Source organism: Bufo gargarizans, chromosome 1, assembly GCF_014858855.1.
Source record: "Bufo gargarizans isolate SCDJY-AF-19 chromosome 1, ASM1485885v1, whole genome shotgun sequence".
Lineage (NCBI taxonomy): Eukaryota > Metazoa > Chordata > Amphibia > Anura > Bufonidae > Bufo > Bufo gargarizans.
In genome coordinates this window covers 127555246-127570781 of record NC_058080.1, presented here as the reverse complement: position 1 = coordinate 127570781, position 15536 = coordinate 127555246, and the positions used below count along the sequence as shown (strand labels likewise).

Below are 15536 nucleotides of genomic sequence, written 5' to 3'. Positions count from 1 at the left end.
TTACAGCATTTCAAAAGGCCAGGAATTTTGAAATGCTGGCATTCAGGGCCAGGGATCGCGGGTGGGTAGGGGTGTACTTCCTTTCTCTCCAGCATTTGGGAGATGGACAGCTGAACGCTTCCATGGGACATTGAGGAGATGCTTGGTGACTGACGGACGTGGTGGCATTATTGCGTTTTGTTGTCAGCACATTGTCTGAAGAACTGCCACGCCAGGGAACTCCTTGGAGGCGGCGCAGCCCTGGATGTTTTTGCGGAGGCGGCGGTGGGGGGGGCAGTAAGAGTACTAGGAGATGAGCTCTTCCATTGTGGAAGCGCTCATCTCCATATCTAATCCATCTGTATCGCCGTCCTTAGGACAGCGATACAAATGCCTGTGCTGCAGCAGGAGAGGGAGAGGCGTGTCCCTCCCCTGTTCTTCTGATAGGCCGCAGGCACTAACGCCTGCAGCCTATCAGAGGCCGGCTCAGGCGGCGCGATGACGTTATTACGCCGCCTGAGCCAGGCAGCACACAGCAGGGACACAGGCCGGAAGAGGCCTGCATCGCATCGCTGCTGATGGAGGTAAGCATCAGTGTATTTTTTTTTTTGTTTTGTTTTTTGGAGGGGGGGGGGGGAGCTGGCACTATGGGGGCACTAAAGGGGAGAACGGCACTATGGGGCATCTGGTGGTACTTTTTTTTGGGTGGCACTTCTTACTGGCACATTATGGGCAGGCACCATGGGGGAGAGGAGCACTATGGGGGCATCTGGAGGGTCTAAAGGGGCTTTTTTTTTTTGACACATTATGGGGGCACTATAGGGGAGAATGGCACTATGGGGCATCTGGTGGCACTATAGGGGCATTATTTGGGGGCACTAAGGGGAAGTGGAGGCTCTAAAGGGGCCTTTATTCTTATTGGCACATTATGGGGGCATTATGGCATCTGGTGGCACTAAGGGGACATTTTTTTACTGGCACATTATGGTAGGCACTATAGAGGAGAGGAGCACTATTGGGGCATATGGTGGCACTTAGAAGGGGCATTTTTTACTGGCATATTATGGGGGGACACTATGGGGAAGGGGGAGAGGAACACTATGAGGGCATTTACTGGGGCACTATATAGGGGTATTTTATACTGGCATACATTATGGGGACATTAGCTCAACAGCGGGCACTAAACGGGGGTATTTCATGTACTGTCATATTGTAGGGAGAATTATTAGTACTAGGAGGTATTATGCGGAGCTTTACTAATACTGGGGGGCTATGAGGAACATGATTACTAGTATGGGCACTATAGGGGCATTATTACTACTAAGTATGCTCTGGCAGAGAATTATTTCTATTTTGGGGAGCCCTGTTACTTTGGGGGGCACCCTGCCACAGTATCAGCTTAGCACAATGATTTTTGGGAGACATTATCTTTATACTATTAGTGTCTGGGCGCAGTTATTTTTGTGTGCCAATAATTGTTGAAGGGGGCACTATCTGTGTGGTAGTAGTATTTCCAGGGGGACTGTTTCTGCAGTATAGTATTGGGGGCACAGCAGGCACAGTATTGGGGGTGGCAGGAAAGGGTGTTCAGAAGATGTGAAGATGTGAAGATGATGGAAATGTGGGAAACTAATGTCTGTTTGTTAATCTCTGGAAGAGCAGCGTTCGGGTGTCCGCCTGCTGAGCGGAGGACAAACGGTGCCAGACTGATGCATTCTGAGTGGATCCGCATCCACTCAGAATGCATTAGGGCAGTACGGATCCGTTCGGGGCCGCTTGTGAGAGCCTTCAAACGGAACTCACAAGCGGAGCCCCGAACGCTAGTGTGAAAGTAGCCTAACACTGTCCCTCACTTCAGCTGCCTGCCTGAGAGCTGATGGGCGGTGCTACAGCTTATATAGAGGCTGGGTCACATGATGCACCGGCCAATCACAGCCATGCCATTAGTAAGCATGACTGTGATGGCTTCTAAGGGCACACAGCTTAAAAGCTTATAGATTTATTAAATGCCCGAACTCAAACTTCTCCGGCAAAGTTCGGGTACAAAAAGTCGTAAAGTTCTGTACGGACTAACTTTACAGTTAGTGTTCGCTCAACACTACACACAGAGCTTCTGTAGGCCTCTGTTTCCAAGTTCTCTCTCCTGACTGACACACAGAGGGTTGGTTTTATCCCTCGATTACAGCAGGTCTCACCTGCAATGACCTCAGGTAAAAGACAATACCCAGACTGGAAGGCTGTGGACTGGTAGATCCCACTATCAAACCTATCCACCAGTCCAAATAAAATCCAGCCCAGAAAATGTAAACAAAACTGTCTAAGCAAACTACGCTTTGCTGAAACCCCTGCAGCTTTCTGGAATTTATTTATCTCATCCAGCTGAGGTATCTAGGTGGGATATACACACCTTCCAGCACTCATACCGTACACATCACCACAACAGTTACTCGGAGAGTGCCATCAATCTCCGATAAGACCTTCCCCATATACAACTATAAGTGTCTGATAGCCATGTATACTAGGGATCGACAGATTATCGGTTTTACCGATATTATCGGCTGATATTCAGTATTTTGACCATTATCGGTATCTATTTTGCCGATATTCCGATAACTTATTGGGAACACAGATCGCGCTGCTGTCAGCGCTCTTAGGTGTTCCCTCAGCAGCACAGGGGAGAAGGAAGCAGTGTCTCCTCCCCCTGTGCTGCCACTAATGAGAGGAGAGAAAAGACAAGAGGAGGGGAGGGGCTGTGGCCACTGCGCCACCAATGAAGAGAAATCTCTCATTAATTCATATACAGGAGGCGGGAGCTGGCTGCAGAATCACATAGCCGGCTCCCGACCTCTATGAGCAATAGCTGTGATCCGCGGTAGTTAACCCCTCAGGTGCCGCGGACCGCAGCTACCGCTCAGAGGTCGGGAGCCGGCTATGTGATTCTGGAGCCAGCTCCCGCCTCCTGTATATGAATTAATGAGAGATTTCTCTTCATTTGTGGCGCAGTGCGACCCCCACCCCAGTATTAAAAACATTGGTGGCGCAGTGCGCCCCCCCTTCTCCAGTATTAATCATTGGTGGCAGTGGCCACAGGATCTCCTCTCCCCTGCTCCTCCGATCGGAGCCCCAGCAGTGTAATCCTGGGGCTCCGATCGGTTACCATGGCAGCAAGGACGCTATTGAAGCCCTGACTGCCATAGTCAGCTCCATGCTGCTGTGTGCACAAAGCACAGAGCAGCAGGGACAGTGTGAGCTCCTAGAACAAGGGTTCTAGTCCCTAAGGGGACTAAAAGTTAGTTAAAAAAAATAAAAATATTAAGTATGAATGAAAAAGAAAGATTTACAAAAAAAAAAAACACGTTAAACATTAATTTTCTGCAGCTTTGTGTAGGAATTTTTAATTTTTTTAAAATGAAAATTCCCAGAATATCAGTATAAATTATCGGCTATCGGCCTGAAAGTTCACAAATTATCGGTATCGGCCCCAAAATAATCAATATTGGTCGATCCCTAATGTATACACACTTAGGCCTCATGCACACGACTATGTATTTTGCGGTCCGCATCCGTGTCATGCATCAGTGTGCATTCAGTATTTTGCGTAACGGAACAGCTGGCCCCTAATAGAACAGTCCTATCCTTGTCCGTAATGCGGACAATAATAGGACATGTTCTATTTATTTGCTAAACGGAAATATGGAAATGGAATGAACACGGAGTACCTTTTTTTTTTTTTTTTTTTTTTTTTTTTTTTTTAAATCGACAAAAAGGTAAGGGGGGGGATCGGACACAGGATGAAAAATACGTTAATGTGCATGAGGCCTTACACAGAGAATACCACCCATCACTGATCACACCTCTGTGTACAACTGAAGTCAGAATTTTTTTTTTTATATAATTGTATAAAAATATAAAAGTTTGGCTGAATCTTTTTAGACAAAAGTATATATCAAATTACACTGCATTTTGTGGTGCCAGATTCTCTTTAATACATTATATCAAATAAAAATAAAAAAATTCTTCCAGAAGAGCATTTGTAAGAAGCAAGCACAGGAGCAGTCACAGTTCTAGGTCATAATGCAAACCCTACCTGCTTTGGTTCCACACAGTGGACATGATCTCGCTGCTTTTCTTCATAGAGACATCTCAGCCGGGAGATAATGAACTCGTTTTCTCTCTGTTCAGACCGAGGACGTATTTTCTGCACCAAGATGGGAAGAAAAAATAAATAAATCTAATTACCTATAATGCAACAAGTTATTGTCCATTTCATATTGAAGGACAATCATTACCAATTTTATCTCAACAAAAATAAAATTGTCATATATACTTGATTTAGGAATTACACCAAAATTGGAGCCCCCTCAAACACTTACACATCAAACCTGTTACACATGTACCTGTTGTAAGTCTGGGGTGGCAGGCAGTGGATCTTTAGCAGTTTTTGAGTAGACCACCAAGGCTTGAATTCAAAAATATTGATGGAAACATTGACATTGTTGATCTCAAAGGTCACAATTGTGTAAAGCTCAAAGTAATGGACTAAAGGACTGGTAATTTCTACAACTATAGTCCATCAGGTGGGCAATGCTTAAATTAGGCGAAGAAACATTTACAAAATCATTCAGTTGGTAAGCCCCTAAGGCTACTTTCACACTGGCGTTTTGAATTCCGTTTGTGAGATCTGTTTCAGGGCTCTCACAAGCGGTTCAAAACGGATCAGTTCAGCCCCAATGCATTCTGAATGGATAAGGATCCGCTCAGAATCCATCAGTTTGCCTCCATTGCACCTCCATTCCGCTCTGGAGGCAGACACCAAAAAGCTGCTGGTTTCAGTAATGTGTAGGTGACAATCGTTCTGCTCTTGCAGGATGGTTATTCTGTCTAGCAAAGCCAGCAGGAAGCTGAGGGAAACAGGAAGTTCTGCATATAAACATCCTGCCAGGATGCGGGGATGCCAAGAACAGGGGAAGGAAAGTGCTGACATGAAAAACCGGTATATAGGCCAAATATGCACTGTTTGGGGTACACTCTGGGCAAATAATGTATTGTTTATTTTAAGCACGTATATAGCGCCAACATATTCTGCAGCGCTTTACAGACATTAGGATCAAGTTGTCCCCAACAGGGATCACAATCGGAGTTCCCCATCAGTATGTCTGTGGAGTGTGAGAAGAAAATGGAGTACCCGAAGGAAAACATACAAACTCCATGCAGATGTCGTCCTTGGTTGGATTTGAATCTAGGACTGCCCAAAACTATATTTAATTTGTGTGTATAGGGGGGGGGAACCCCTTTAAAGAAGCAAGCAGTCCCATTTCAGGAGCTTCCAAAAAAGTTGAAAAAGTTGGGCACCAGTAGCAGATTTTACAGTAGGTGTAAGAGCCATGTGGCTTCTACGATCTATCTAGCTCTGCCCGAGTTAGGTTTATAACTTAGGATCTCATGTAACAAAATTGGAAGAATAATGATAAAAAGGAAAACTGCTAATAGAACCGAAAAATAGACAACTATTAAAAGCAGAATTAATGCTCAAGCAATGCAATTGGAAATGAAAACCAAGAAGAAATTTTTTTTTATAAATAATAAGAGATGTATTTCTGGCCATACAGGCCACAAGATGGCGCCACAGCTGCATAAAACACAATTAGCCATTCCAGAAGAAGTAGGTTTGTGAACGACAAAGGCATTCAGCCTGTAAGTAATCTAAATGGCACCTACAGGGTCTACACATTGACCACCAGGTGAGGTGTAAAGTGTTGGTGACCAAGTAAGTGGACTTCTCACTATATAAAAAGAGCAACTGGGCAAAAGAAAAAAGAAAATAAAATTTATGAATCCACAAAGCCATGGCTATTGTACAAATATTTATTACTGCCTGTAAAACGTAATGCTTAAAAATATATACTTAAATAAATACACTTATTAAAACTAATGCGTGGCTAACCACCACTGTATCTCAGACTTAGGTGTGAAGGGAGGTTACTGTTTCTTATAAATAAGTATTGTTTCTTATCAATAAAGATACATCTTACCACTTGTGCATTCGCCCTTACTCTCCACTAGCAAAATACAAAAATCACAATCCGTCCCCCCTTCCGAGTACACGGACATGTACTTTATTCACTAAAACCACATTTATCAATGTATTTGTGGCCTTTTTTGGTGCATTCTACGCCAAAGCAGTCTCATCTACTGTAGGACACATATATTAACCATTTGTGCCAGAAATTCCAGACAATTGCTCCACTGCTCGTCAGTTTGTAAGACTGGAGTGAAAGGTGGTCTTGGCTCGCTGCATGGCCCGAATATAGAGACCAGTTTAGCATAACCTCACCCTAGTACACGGATGGGGTAAAAATGGAAGAAACATCTTTAGACATATTTAAAAGATGTGACAAATAACGGCCATGTGGTCTCCAGCAAAGAGGACTTCAGAAATGCAGCACATTATTCTCTCCCCTAGTCCACATATGACGGGACTATTTCAGCTCACAGGACCAGAGTATAAAATGGAGCCAATAATACTAGACACAAACGTTGTATTTAGCAAACAGCAACTAACCAAAACCAATACAGATACATACACATTAGGCAAAGGTCAGAAGAAGGACAAGAACCTTCAAACATGAGAAATTACTTCACGCTACCATAGAAATCATGGTCTCACCAAGGTTTTATGTCTGGTTAGTCATCAAGGGTCAGCCAGCTGCAGAACCCAAGGATCCCACTCACAGAAAGAGCTAGAAAACTGAAAGCATTAGATCATGTGTGCAAAGTCCATAGGTCCATCAACACTACGATAAGCCCAGCAGATGGAGAACTTCCTGAAGGACCTCTGTACTGATGCAGAACAGTTCCTTCCGGCATCATACAACAGGATGAATAAGCGGTGCGCTTTCATCTGTTCCGTTGCAACTTCACGTGTTCTGATTTTCTGACATAGGCCGTGCTAAAACACGGTCCCCCGGAGCTGAACTTTGTGAATGCTATGCACAAAGCATTTATTTCCACAGTTCCTTTAGTCCTCTAAGGGCAGAGCACTATGGCAATTTATTGAGCACACACCCACGTTTAAGGAGAAAAAAAAAAAAGTGGTATCGCATGTGGTGTATTCCTAGAGGGTTCCACAATATTGTATATGTAGTTTCATGCGTTCCTGAAATTGTGGCAATTAACGGCTACAAACATTTGTAACAGGTTTTTCTCACGGGGACTCAAAGTGCAGAGATAGCTGTGTGGCCGGGGCAACTCTCTGGGAAGTCAGTGGCTGCCATATAGGTCCTCGACCCTAACACGACGCACACTTGGGTCAATTTCGTAGGAAGCCAATTTGCCCATTTGTATATTCTTGAAGTATGGGAGGAAACCCACGTAGATCTTGTCCCTGGTCGGATACAAACCCACCACACCAGTGCTTACCTAAGGGCCATAATTTTTTAGGACAATTGTTAAAAATAAAAAATGCATACCCCCATTCTCCAGAGCCCTACTGCAATATGTCACCGTGGAGCCCTGGCCTAAGACCTGTGTACAGAGTCAGGACACGAACCGTACGCCCTCTTCATGGCGCTAGCTTGCACAGTAAATCGTCGCAATCTGCAATGTATGTACATAACCAAATCAGAGCCGTATGCACTGTCCGTTGTAGAAGAAAGGTTACAGGTTCTCTTTGTCATCATGGTGTGGATTCAAATGACCACGTACACACTAATCATGCCAGGTAGGATGTAGACATGATGGATTACTCCAAGTCTAAACAGTTACTAACATTTTATTTTAATCTCCCCTGGAGAAACTGAAGGTTATATGAATAATAAAAGTCCTCTCAGTAAATTGACAGAAGACATTAGCACATAAAATACCACCCGGACAATAGTGAAGCTATATGGCGATCACTTACAGGCTTACCTGTACTTCCTCAAACACAGAGGCCTGCTCCTCATTGTTTAATGTGGTGATGTGTCTCTGTAATTCAAGCTTGGTTTTTGATGACGGAAGACCTGCCGAGATAAATCAAACTTTATACCGGTGTGATCAAAAGTACACGGGCGCGATCCCCCGCACGCCAGCTACATTCCACTGAACAGGGAGCATTCTTTTATATCAGGTATTTACAAGTACAATAACACAAGTCTGAACAGATCTGATCTATGCATGGAAAGAAAAAAGGCCCATGGCATGATACTTAGGACTCCATGAATATATATTCTACATGCTTTCCATGAATCTGGCAGAATTACGTATTACTGCGCCGCCACTCATGAGGGTTCCTCAGTGTGGTATCTTAAACCCCCTGCTCTTTCTTAGGGTACTTTCACACTTGCGTTGTTGGATTCCGTCAGGCAGTTCCGTCGCCGGAACTGCCTGCCGGTGTTCCAGATTTTAACAGGTACCATAATTTCACGGTACCCTCGTAACTTCCGGTAGTGAAGTAGGCGCACCGGAAGCTTCAAAAGGAGGTGTGATCTTAGAGCCCGACACCCGATTGGCTGAAATGAAGGAGTGTTGGCGCCTGCGCACAACCAACCTGGGTACCGTCATTTTACATGCAGTGCCGAACGCGCACAGGGAGGGAGGAAGGGTACCTTTGAGTTACGGGCCACCGCGCATGCGCGAACCAGATTGCCTCGTGAAGCAGACAGGGGAGGGTACCTTCTATTTACCGGCCACCGACAGGGAGTGAGGAAGCTGTAATATTTCAGTACCCTGTCTGCGTCACAAGGCAATCTGGTTCGTGCATACGCGGTGGCCCGTAACTCAAAGGTACCCTTCCTCCCTCCCTGTGTGCGTTCACAGGCGCTGCATGTAAAATTACGGTACCCAGGTTGGTTGTGCGCAGGCGCCAACACACCTTCTTTTCAGCCAATCAGGTGCCGGGCTCTAAGATCACACCTCCTTTTGAAGCTTCCCGTGCGCCTACGTCTCTACCGGAAGTGACGAGCGTACCAGATTTTAACAGGTACCATAATTTCATGGAACACCGGATCCAGCAATCTGTATGCAAACTGATAGCATTTGTAGACTGACCCGGTTGCACATCAGTCTCACAAATGTATTGCAATACCAGATCAGTCTCTCTGGAAAAACTGATCTGGTATTTATCTTTCACATTTTTAAAGGTTTGCTCATGCATAGACCACAAAACCGGACCAGATACAGCATTAATGCAATTCAATGTAAAGTAATGTGCGATCCGGCATTCCGGCAAGTGCTCCGGAATTTTGGACGGAGAAAATACCGCAGCATGGTTCTGTATTTTCTCAGTCCAAAAAATGTACACAGTGACTGAACTGAAGACATCCTGATGGATACTGAATGGATTGCTCTCCATTCAGAAAACATTAAGATAAAACTGATCAGCCCCTAGGACAGAACTCTATACCGGAAAAGAAAACCGCTAGTGTGATAGTACCCTTAAAAAAATGTTTGTACTTTAAATATTATATTAGGGAAATTCTAACATACCATTTTATGAAATGATCCCTTAAAAAGGACCCGTCACCTCGCCGGACATGTCTGCTTTTGTAACTACCAAAAACACTCCAAACCCTGCTTTTTCATTCACCCCAGACCACTAGCTTACCTTCTATTTTCTCACACAGTTTGTGCATGCACTGCATGGGACATCCATCACACAGAGGCACAGGAGTCTTCGTATTCTGCTGCACAGCAGCTACACTAAAAGCCTGCCTCAAGGTCAACATGATCTCGTCCACCTGCAACAACAAAGGAACAATAGAACAATGTCACCTAGAAGGAATACACAAGAAACCCCAGACTCATCATTTGGAGATCAGTTCTTAAACAAGTATTTGACCGATTTGTATTACAACACATTGACAGTGGGGAGGAGTTTATCCTTCTCAGTGGTGTACGTTCCAAAGAGACAATCAATGAGGGGCCCCTGAAGAGCCTATACAAGACTCCCCTCTCAACAGTAACTGTTTTTACTACTTGAAATTCATGACCCTTGGGCCAATGTTCCACCTTCATATTTGCCAACAGTCCAAACAAAAGGCCCTTGAGGAACCCATCAGAATTTTTACTCTAGGGTCCCTGGTCTTCTAGGGACACCACTGCCCCTTGCATGGCACCAAAGCATCTAAGCAGCAAAACACTTAGGATCCAGTTTTTATTTAGTGGTGTTACTTGTATCTGTGTATGACTTGTATTGTCTGTATACCCTTGATAACCTGGTGTTTTCAATCTGAAGATATGGGTGTTGGTGTCACCACCAGACATCTGAGAAGCTCTGACAGACGTCTAGAACCTCCTCCTTGAGGTTCCCTTGTTTTGCTTTCATTTTCTCATCTCGTTAGCCTCTCTCAGCTGTCATGTAGTTGCACTGACTGCATCCCTTTAAATCCCTTTCCCATAGTGCATCACTTTGCGGTTTATACAACTTCCTGGAGTGTGTGCATGCTTCTGAGTCTTCTACAAGATAAGTTTTGTTCATTTATTTGCTTTTCTGTTTGCTGGATCCTAGGTGACCCTGACTCCCCCCGTATCTAGTGTAGGGAGCCGGTGGTCGTGTCCCCTCACTATTATAGGGTGTTCAGGTGTTATACAGTCGAGGTACGTGGATATGCGATCATCTACCATTTGGATTTTCGCATAGGCTGAGCAGTCAGTGAGAGTGCCAGGTCTGTTGCAGGGCTCTCCCTTTTTGTTCCTTAGTTTTGGATCCAGTCAGTCATATATTCATTTTGTGTTTTCTAGTTTCTTGCACACCTTCCGTGACAGTTGGAGGTTAATTGAGATTTAAATATACGGTCATTTAAGATGAGTGACTCGCTCCAAACTAGAGAAACCTGTCTACCGGTACCATCAAACACTCTGGTCAACCAGGAATGGACACAAATATCAACTGGGTGAGTAACCAGAGTCACCCCACTAACCCATCATCAACACACAAGCACTACTGGCCATGCATGTCGCCTAGAAGATCCTCCTAAAACTCTCTTCACATGGCGTTGCATCCTCCGTTGCATGGTGTTGATGGGTTAGTACAGTATGCCTATACAGGATGTCTTTGCACTGAATAGTGCATTATCCTATTCAGAAAGATGAAAACTAAAGGTTTTTTGGCATAAGTCATGTCAGAGGGACCATACAAATACTGACTGTATTTGTATGGTCCCTCTGACATGACTGTGTGCCTGGAGCTTTGCAGAACGTACAATGTAAAGAGCTTTTTACCTACAGTAGTTTATATAACCTTTATATGGAACGTCTTGGATATAACCAGGAATGCCTTCAGTGTGGTACAAAGACTTGTGTGACAATGCACTTACCAGCGCTTCATTTGTGCATTGAAACACATAGCAGACAAAGTGACAGCCTCCAGAGTCTAAAGGCTCCCTGCAGATGAAACCAAAGTGATCGACGTGCTGGATTCCCTAAAAACAAAAAGGACAAAAATCACCTCTGGATATTGTAGAGATGGAAGCAAAAATTAAAATATATAAAAAAACAAAAATAAAATAAAAAAAAAAAACCGTTCATTATTGTGGAACCGTTGACCATGAACATGGTCTCCCTTCTGTGGGCAGCATGTTATAGAGCAGGAGGAGCTGAGCGGATAGGGACATCACTATAACTTGTGTTGTATTCATTTAAAATCTCTGCTCGTTCTGGGCTTAAATTGACAGCTATAAGCTACTATAAAGGACCGCCCGCTGGACTCCTAAGCCCAGAATGTGCAGAGATTTAAATGAATACAACACAAGTCATAGTGAATCTCTTGCCAAAAACTATATACCAATCTGCTCAGCTCCTCTATAACATGTTGTCCACAGATGGGAGACCATGTTCATGGTGACCAAAGGTTCATCTGGAAAACTTACAAATATACTGTAATGGTAGGTTCACATTGGAGTTAAACAGCCTGCCAGACTTCACCGGTCTGGTCTAGCCAGATACTGCTGTTAACTGTCAGACCCCATTAACTATTATGGGATCTGGCAGACAAAAAATAAATAAATACATTTTTGTACTCCAGAAAACCAGCAGTTATGCCAGAAAGCAGATGGATCCCCAGCAGATCCCATTATAGTCAATGGGGTCTGGCAGTATCCAGCTAGGTGGGATTTGGTGAACTCCAGCAGGCTGTTCTCTGCTGGATCCATTGAACACAAATGTGACCCTATCCCAAGTCAGATCATGGACACTGGATCTAGGAAACATGTTAAGGAGAGGAGCAAAAAGGAAGTGGAGACAGCGCACATCATAGTATCAGGCCACTGGAGCATGGACAAAGCTCCCTCCTAACTGGTACGCTAGATCCGTTCTACTGGAAAACTATTCAAAAAGATTTTGGGCATCTTTTGGCCTTCACTAGGTAAATAGGGAGTTTCAGATGCATACAGCATACCTTCTACAATTGGGAGCTTTTCTGGTGCATACATCAAATGTAGAAAGAAGGTGTGAATGCAGTCTAACAATTTGTAGTTAATTTTATTAGAGGGGATGCCCTTTTTGGTCATTGCCTTTTTTGCTAGAATAACTTCTGAGTTGATCACAAGGTGTTCCACAACTAGGATCCTCAGAAATCATCCACGATCTGCAAGGGAAACTGACCGTGTTCAATTTTTCTGCAGCTCTACCATTGGAAAAGAGGTGCCCACTGAAATCAGTGAGCTGTGGGTGTAGGTCTCAAATGAGGGATCCTCCTGTAATAATTCCCAAATTTTCTTCAACCAGACAGCCCACTTTAAACTTTAAAATCAGTTTGTGATTGCAGGAGGATTTTGTTTGGTGGATCCATGGCACAGCAACTTTAGCTCACCATGACTGAACAATGTCCCTGCACACATTAACGAAATGGATGCATTTGGAAACATCAGGAAGATCTATATACCTGTAGATCTGGTGCCCCATGCAATCACAAAAAGGGACTTCATAATAGATCTGAAGTAAAATAATGCAGAATGGTTTCGAGTTTTTTTAAGAGGTTCCCCACCACCTGTAATCCCATCTATCGTCTATAGTCACACTTACCTGAGAACAAAAGGAGATTTCTTTAAAGCTCTTCTCTATAACAATTTTCTTGGTGTCCGGGCTGATTAGGTAAACTTCCGACTGGCCAATCTGGAGGAAATAAAGTAAAAGGTCACGCAACACCAAACAATACTAAATCCATGAAGCTGCTACCAAATCATCTAAATGGACAGCCTAAGATTGGGTGACCTGTAATCACTCTAGAGAGAAGAGCTATAAAACCACGTTCAGCCCCAGAGGTGACCACCAGTTAAAGTAATTGTATTCTGCCCGACGACCATTATCAGTATGGCATGCCACCACTCTGGCTGGATGGTTACGTGTCCAAGTGCAACACTTAGTCGGGTATAACTTTTTCCCTTTTCCTGTGCTTCCCCTGCCAGCCCCGCCACTTACTAATGTACTTGTGCTACTTTTTTCTGTCTTACTCTGGAGATCTGGAGCCTCTGTTGAGACCATTTCCTCTGACATCATGACCAGGCCTCCCATGATCCCCTCTGTCAGAATCCCTTCCTGAATGGTCAGGATGTCAGAGCCATGTGATTCTGATCCACAAGGAGAGTAGGCTCGTCATATTAGTGTGGGAGGACACAACAAGGGGATGATGGAGGGTGTAGTGGGTGGAGTTTACAGCCCAGGGATGGGTGTAGTAGGAGTTTATTTCTGACAGTGCTATGGGAAGTGTTGCGGCTGCAGCTCATCTACGTCCGTAACCTACAAGTTCGGGTTGTAAAGAATGGAGCACAGCAGGACCATGGAGACTGAAGTGAAGACTGCTACACTGTCAGGCTGTGTAAGAGACTAGACAAGATTTACACAATTAAATTACATTTTTAGAATCCCACACAAGCCCTTTAAGGGGTAAATAAATAATTTTTTGATGTTTTTAGATATTTTGGGCATAGAGGGAATAATTTTATTGGGAGGGGGGGGGGGGGTGCTGGGCAACAGTTGAATATAATTATAAGTTATGAGGCCTTAAATAGCCTTCAACATCTAACCTCTTGTAACATGTGAATTTTTTTTCGGATCAAGCATTTCATACCGTGAACAGCATGGTCTGATTTTCCGCCATGTCAGTGGGCAGCACGCAGTTCCGTACTTCACCAGAACTTTTTAAGTCCATAGAACTGTCATGCTCCTCGAAAGATCCAGGAAGGCTGTAACGACCATTCTCCCATTCCTTCTCAAACAAGTTAGTCCTTAAGCCCGGCTGGGAATAAGATTTACGCATGGGTTTATTTTTATCGTCCTCATTAAAGGTCGCCTGGAAAGCAGAGCGCAGTTTGTCTCCGAACGTGACTGCGGTGCTGGAGTCTGTCTGCGGAGGCGGATCGTCCACGTCTTTCTGTTGGCTGCAGCTGACATGGTTGAACTTGTCAATACATTCATCTATCAGGGCAGGCGGTGCCTTCTTATGGGCCACAATAACTCGGCCACAGAACAGGACCTCAAACTTTTTTGAGAAAGCGTCGTCCCCGTCACATAACTGAGAATGGATCTCCTCTTGCCGTGCTAGTTTTCCGGCTTGTCTGATGGAGCCAATTATTTCAGGCACCTGCAAAGCAGAAAACAAAGTGTCACATTTTCTAATGTACATTATTTTCCGCCCAATCATAGTACAATGAAACTTTAATGTGGGGTCGGAAGGAGGGAGGCTTATGTAGAAGGAATGTGTTCTTCAGGCTTAGGAGAATAAACACCTACTTAAAAAGCGGCAGCGAAACTGAAGGACTGACAGGGGTTAAAGATCTCAGGCAAAGAAGAAATCAGAGCAAGTAGAGAAAGAAAACAAGAGATGAAGGAATGAAGTGAAGACGTAGCAGGGCAGTAGGATGAGTGATGGCGGTACTTCACGTGTGAGTCACCGCATAGCAAGACAAGGTTCATTGCTCTGTATTATCAGATCAGCAGAATGGTAACGGTAATATCCACTTTACAAGTGTGGGCATTGCCGAGTGGGTGTAATTGTGCCTCCTCTCACATGGCCCTGGTACCATCCAAGACCCCAGTATTATAAATGGAAAATATAGATTTTGCATTGGAGTTTAAAACAGTTATCTGATATATATGTAGTTACAAGGATGCCGAGAAAACTTCTTATTCTCTGAACTGTTAGATAGGAACAGGATGTAAGCTGTACTAAAAGTAAACTTACCGCTGACTGTATTTGTGAGTTATCCCCTCCCTTCTGATCCTCAGCTGTGTCATGTGACCAACACTCCGACTCTCCAAATAACACAACCTCTTATTTGTGGACAGGAAGACAGTTTCTCTATGTATTCCTATGGCAGCCTTAAAGGGGTTCTGCACTTTTTTCTTTTCATTGATCTATCCTCTTGATAGATCAACAGCATCTGATCGTCGGGGGTCCAACCCATGCTAATCAGCTGTTTAAGAAGGCAGCGGCGCTCCGGTAGCACCTCGGCCTTCTCACCGTTTACCGCAGGCCCAGTGACGTCACGACTAGTATCACTGGCCTGAGCGTTGCTAAGCCCCGTTCACGTGTGTTTTTCACAGACGGTGGCTAGGAGATGTAGATTGTTATTTTTCAGGCT

The 15536-nt window shown here is 44.3% G+C and overlaps 1 protein-coding gene across 9 annotated transcripts in view; it reads right to left on the bottom strand.

Annotated features, from left to right (window-relative positions):
- TBC1D1 (TBC1 domain family member 1) overlaps nucleotides 1-15536 on the bottom strand; it is a 226342-nt gene that overhangs the window by 115623 nt on the left and 95183 nt on the right. For all 9 annotated transcript variants that reach the window (XM_044298071.1, XM_044298096.1, XM_044298114.1 and 6 more), the window contains 6 exons: nucleotides 14024-14536; nucleotides 12979-13068; nucleotides 11274-11378; nucleotides 9563-9695; nucleotides 7888-7979; nucleotides 4067-4177 (listed from right to left, as the gene is read on the bottom strand). In XM_044298071.1, coding sequence (XP_044154006.1) covers nucleotides 4067-4177; nucleotides 7888-7979; nucleotides 9563-9695; nucleotides 11274-11378; nucleotides 12979-13068; nucleotides 14024-14536 — 1044 coding nt within the window. The remainder of the gene's footprint in view (nucleotides 1-4066; nucleotides 4178-7887; nucleotides 7980-9562; nucleotides 9696-11273; nucleotides 11379-12978; nucleotides 13069-14023; nucleotides 14537-15536) is intronic.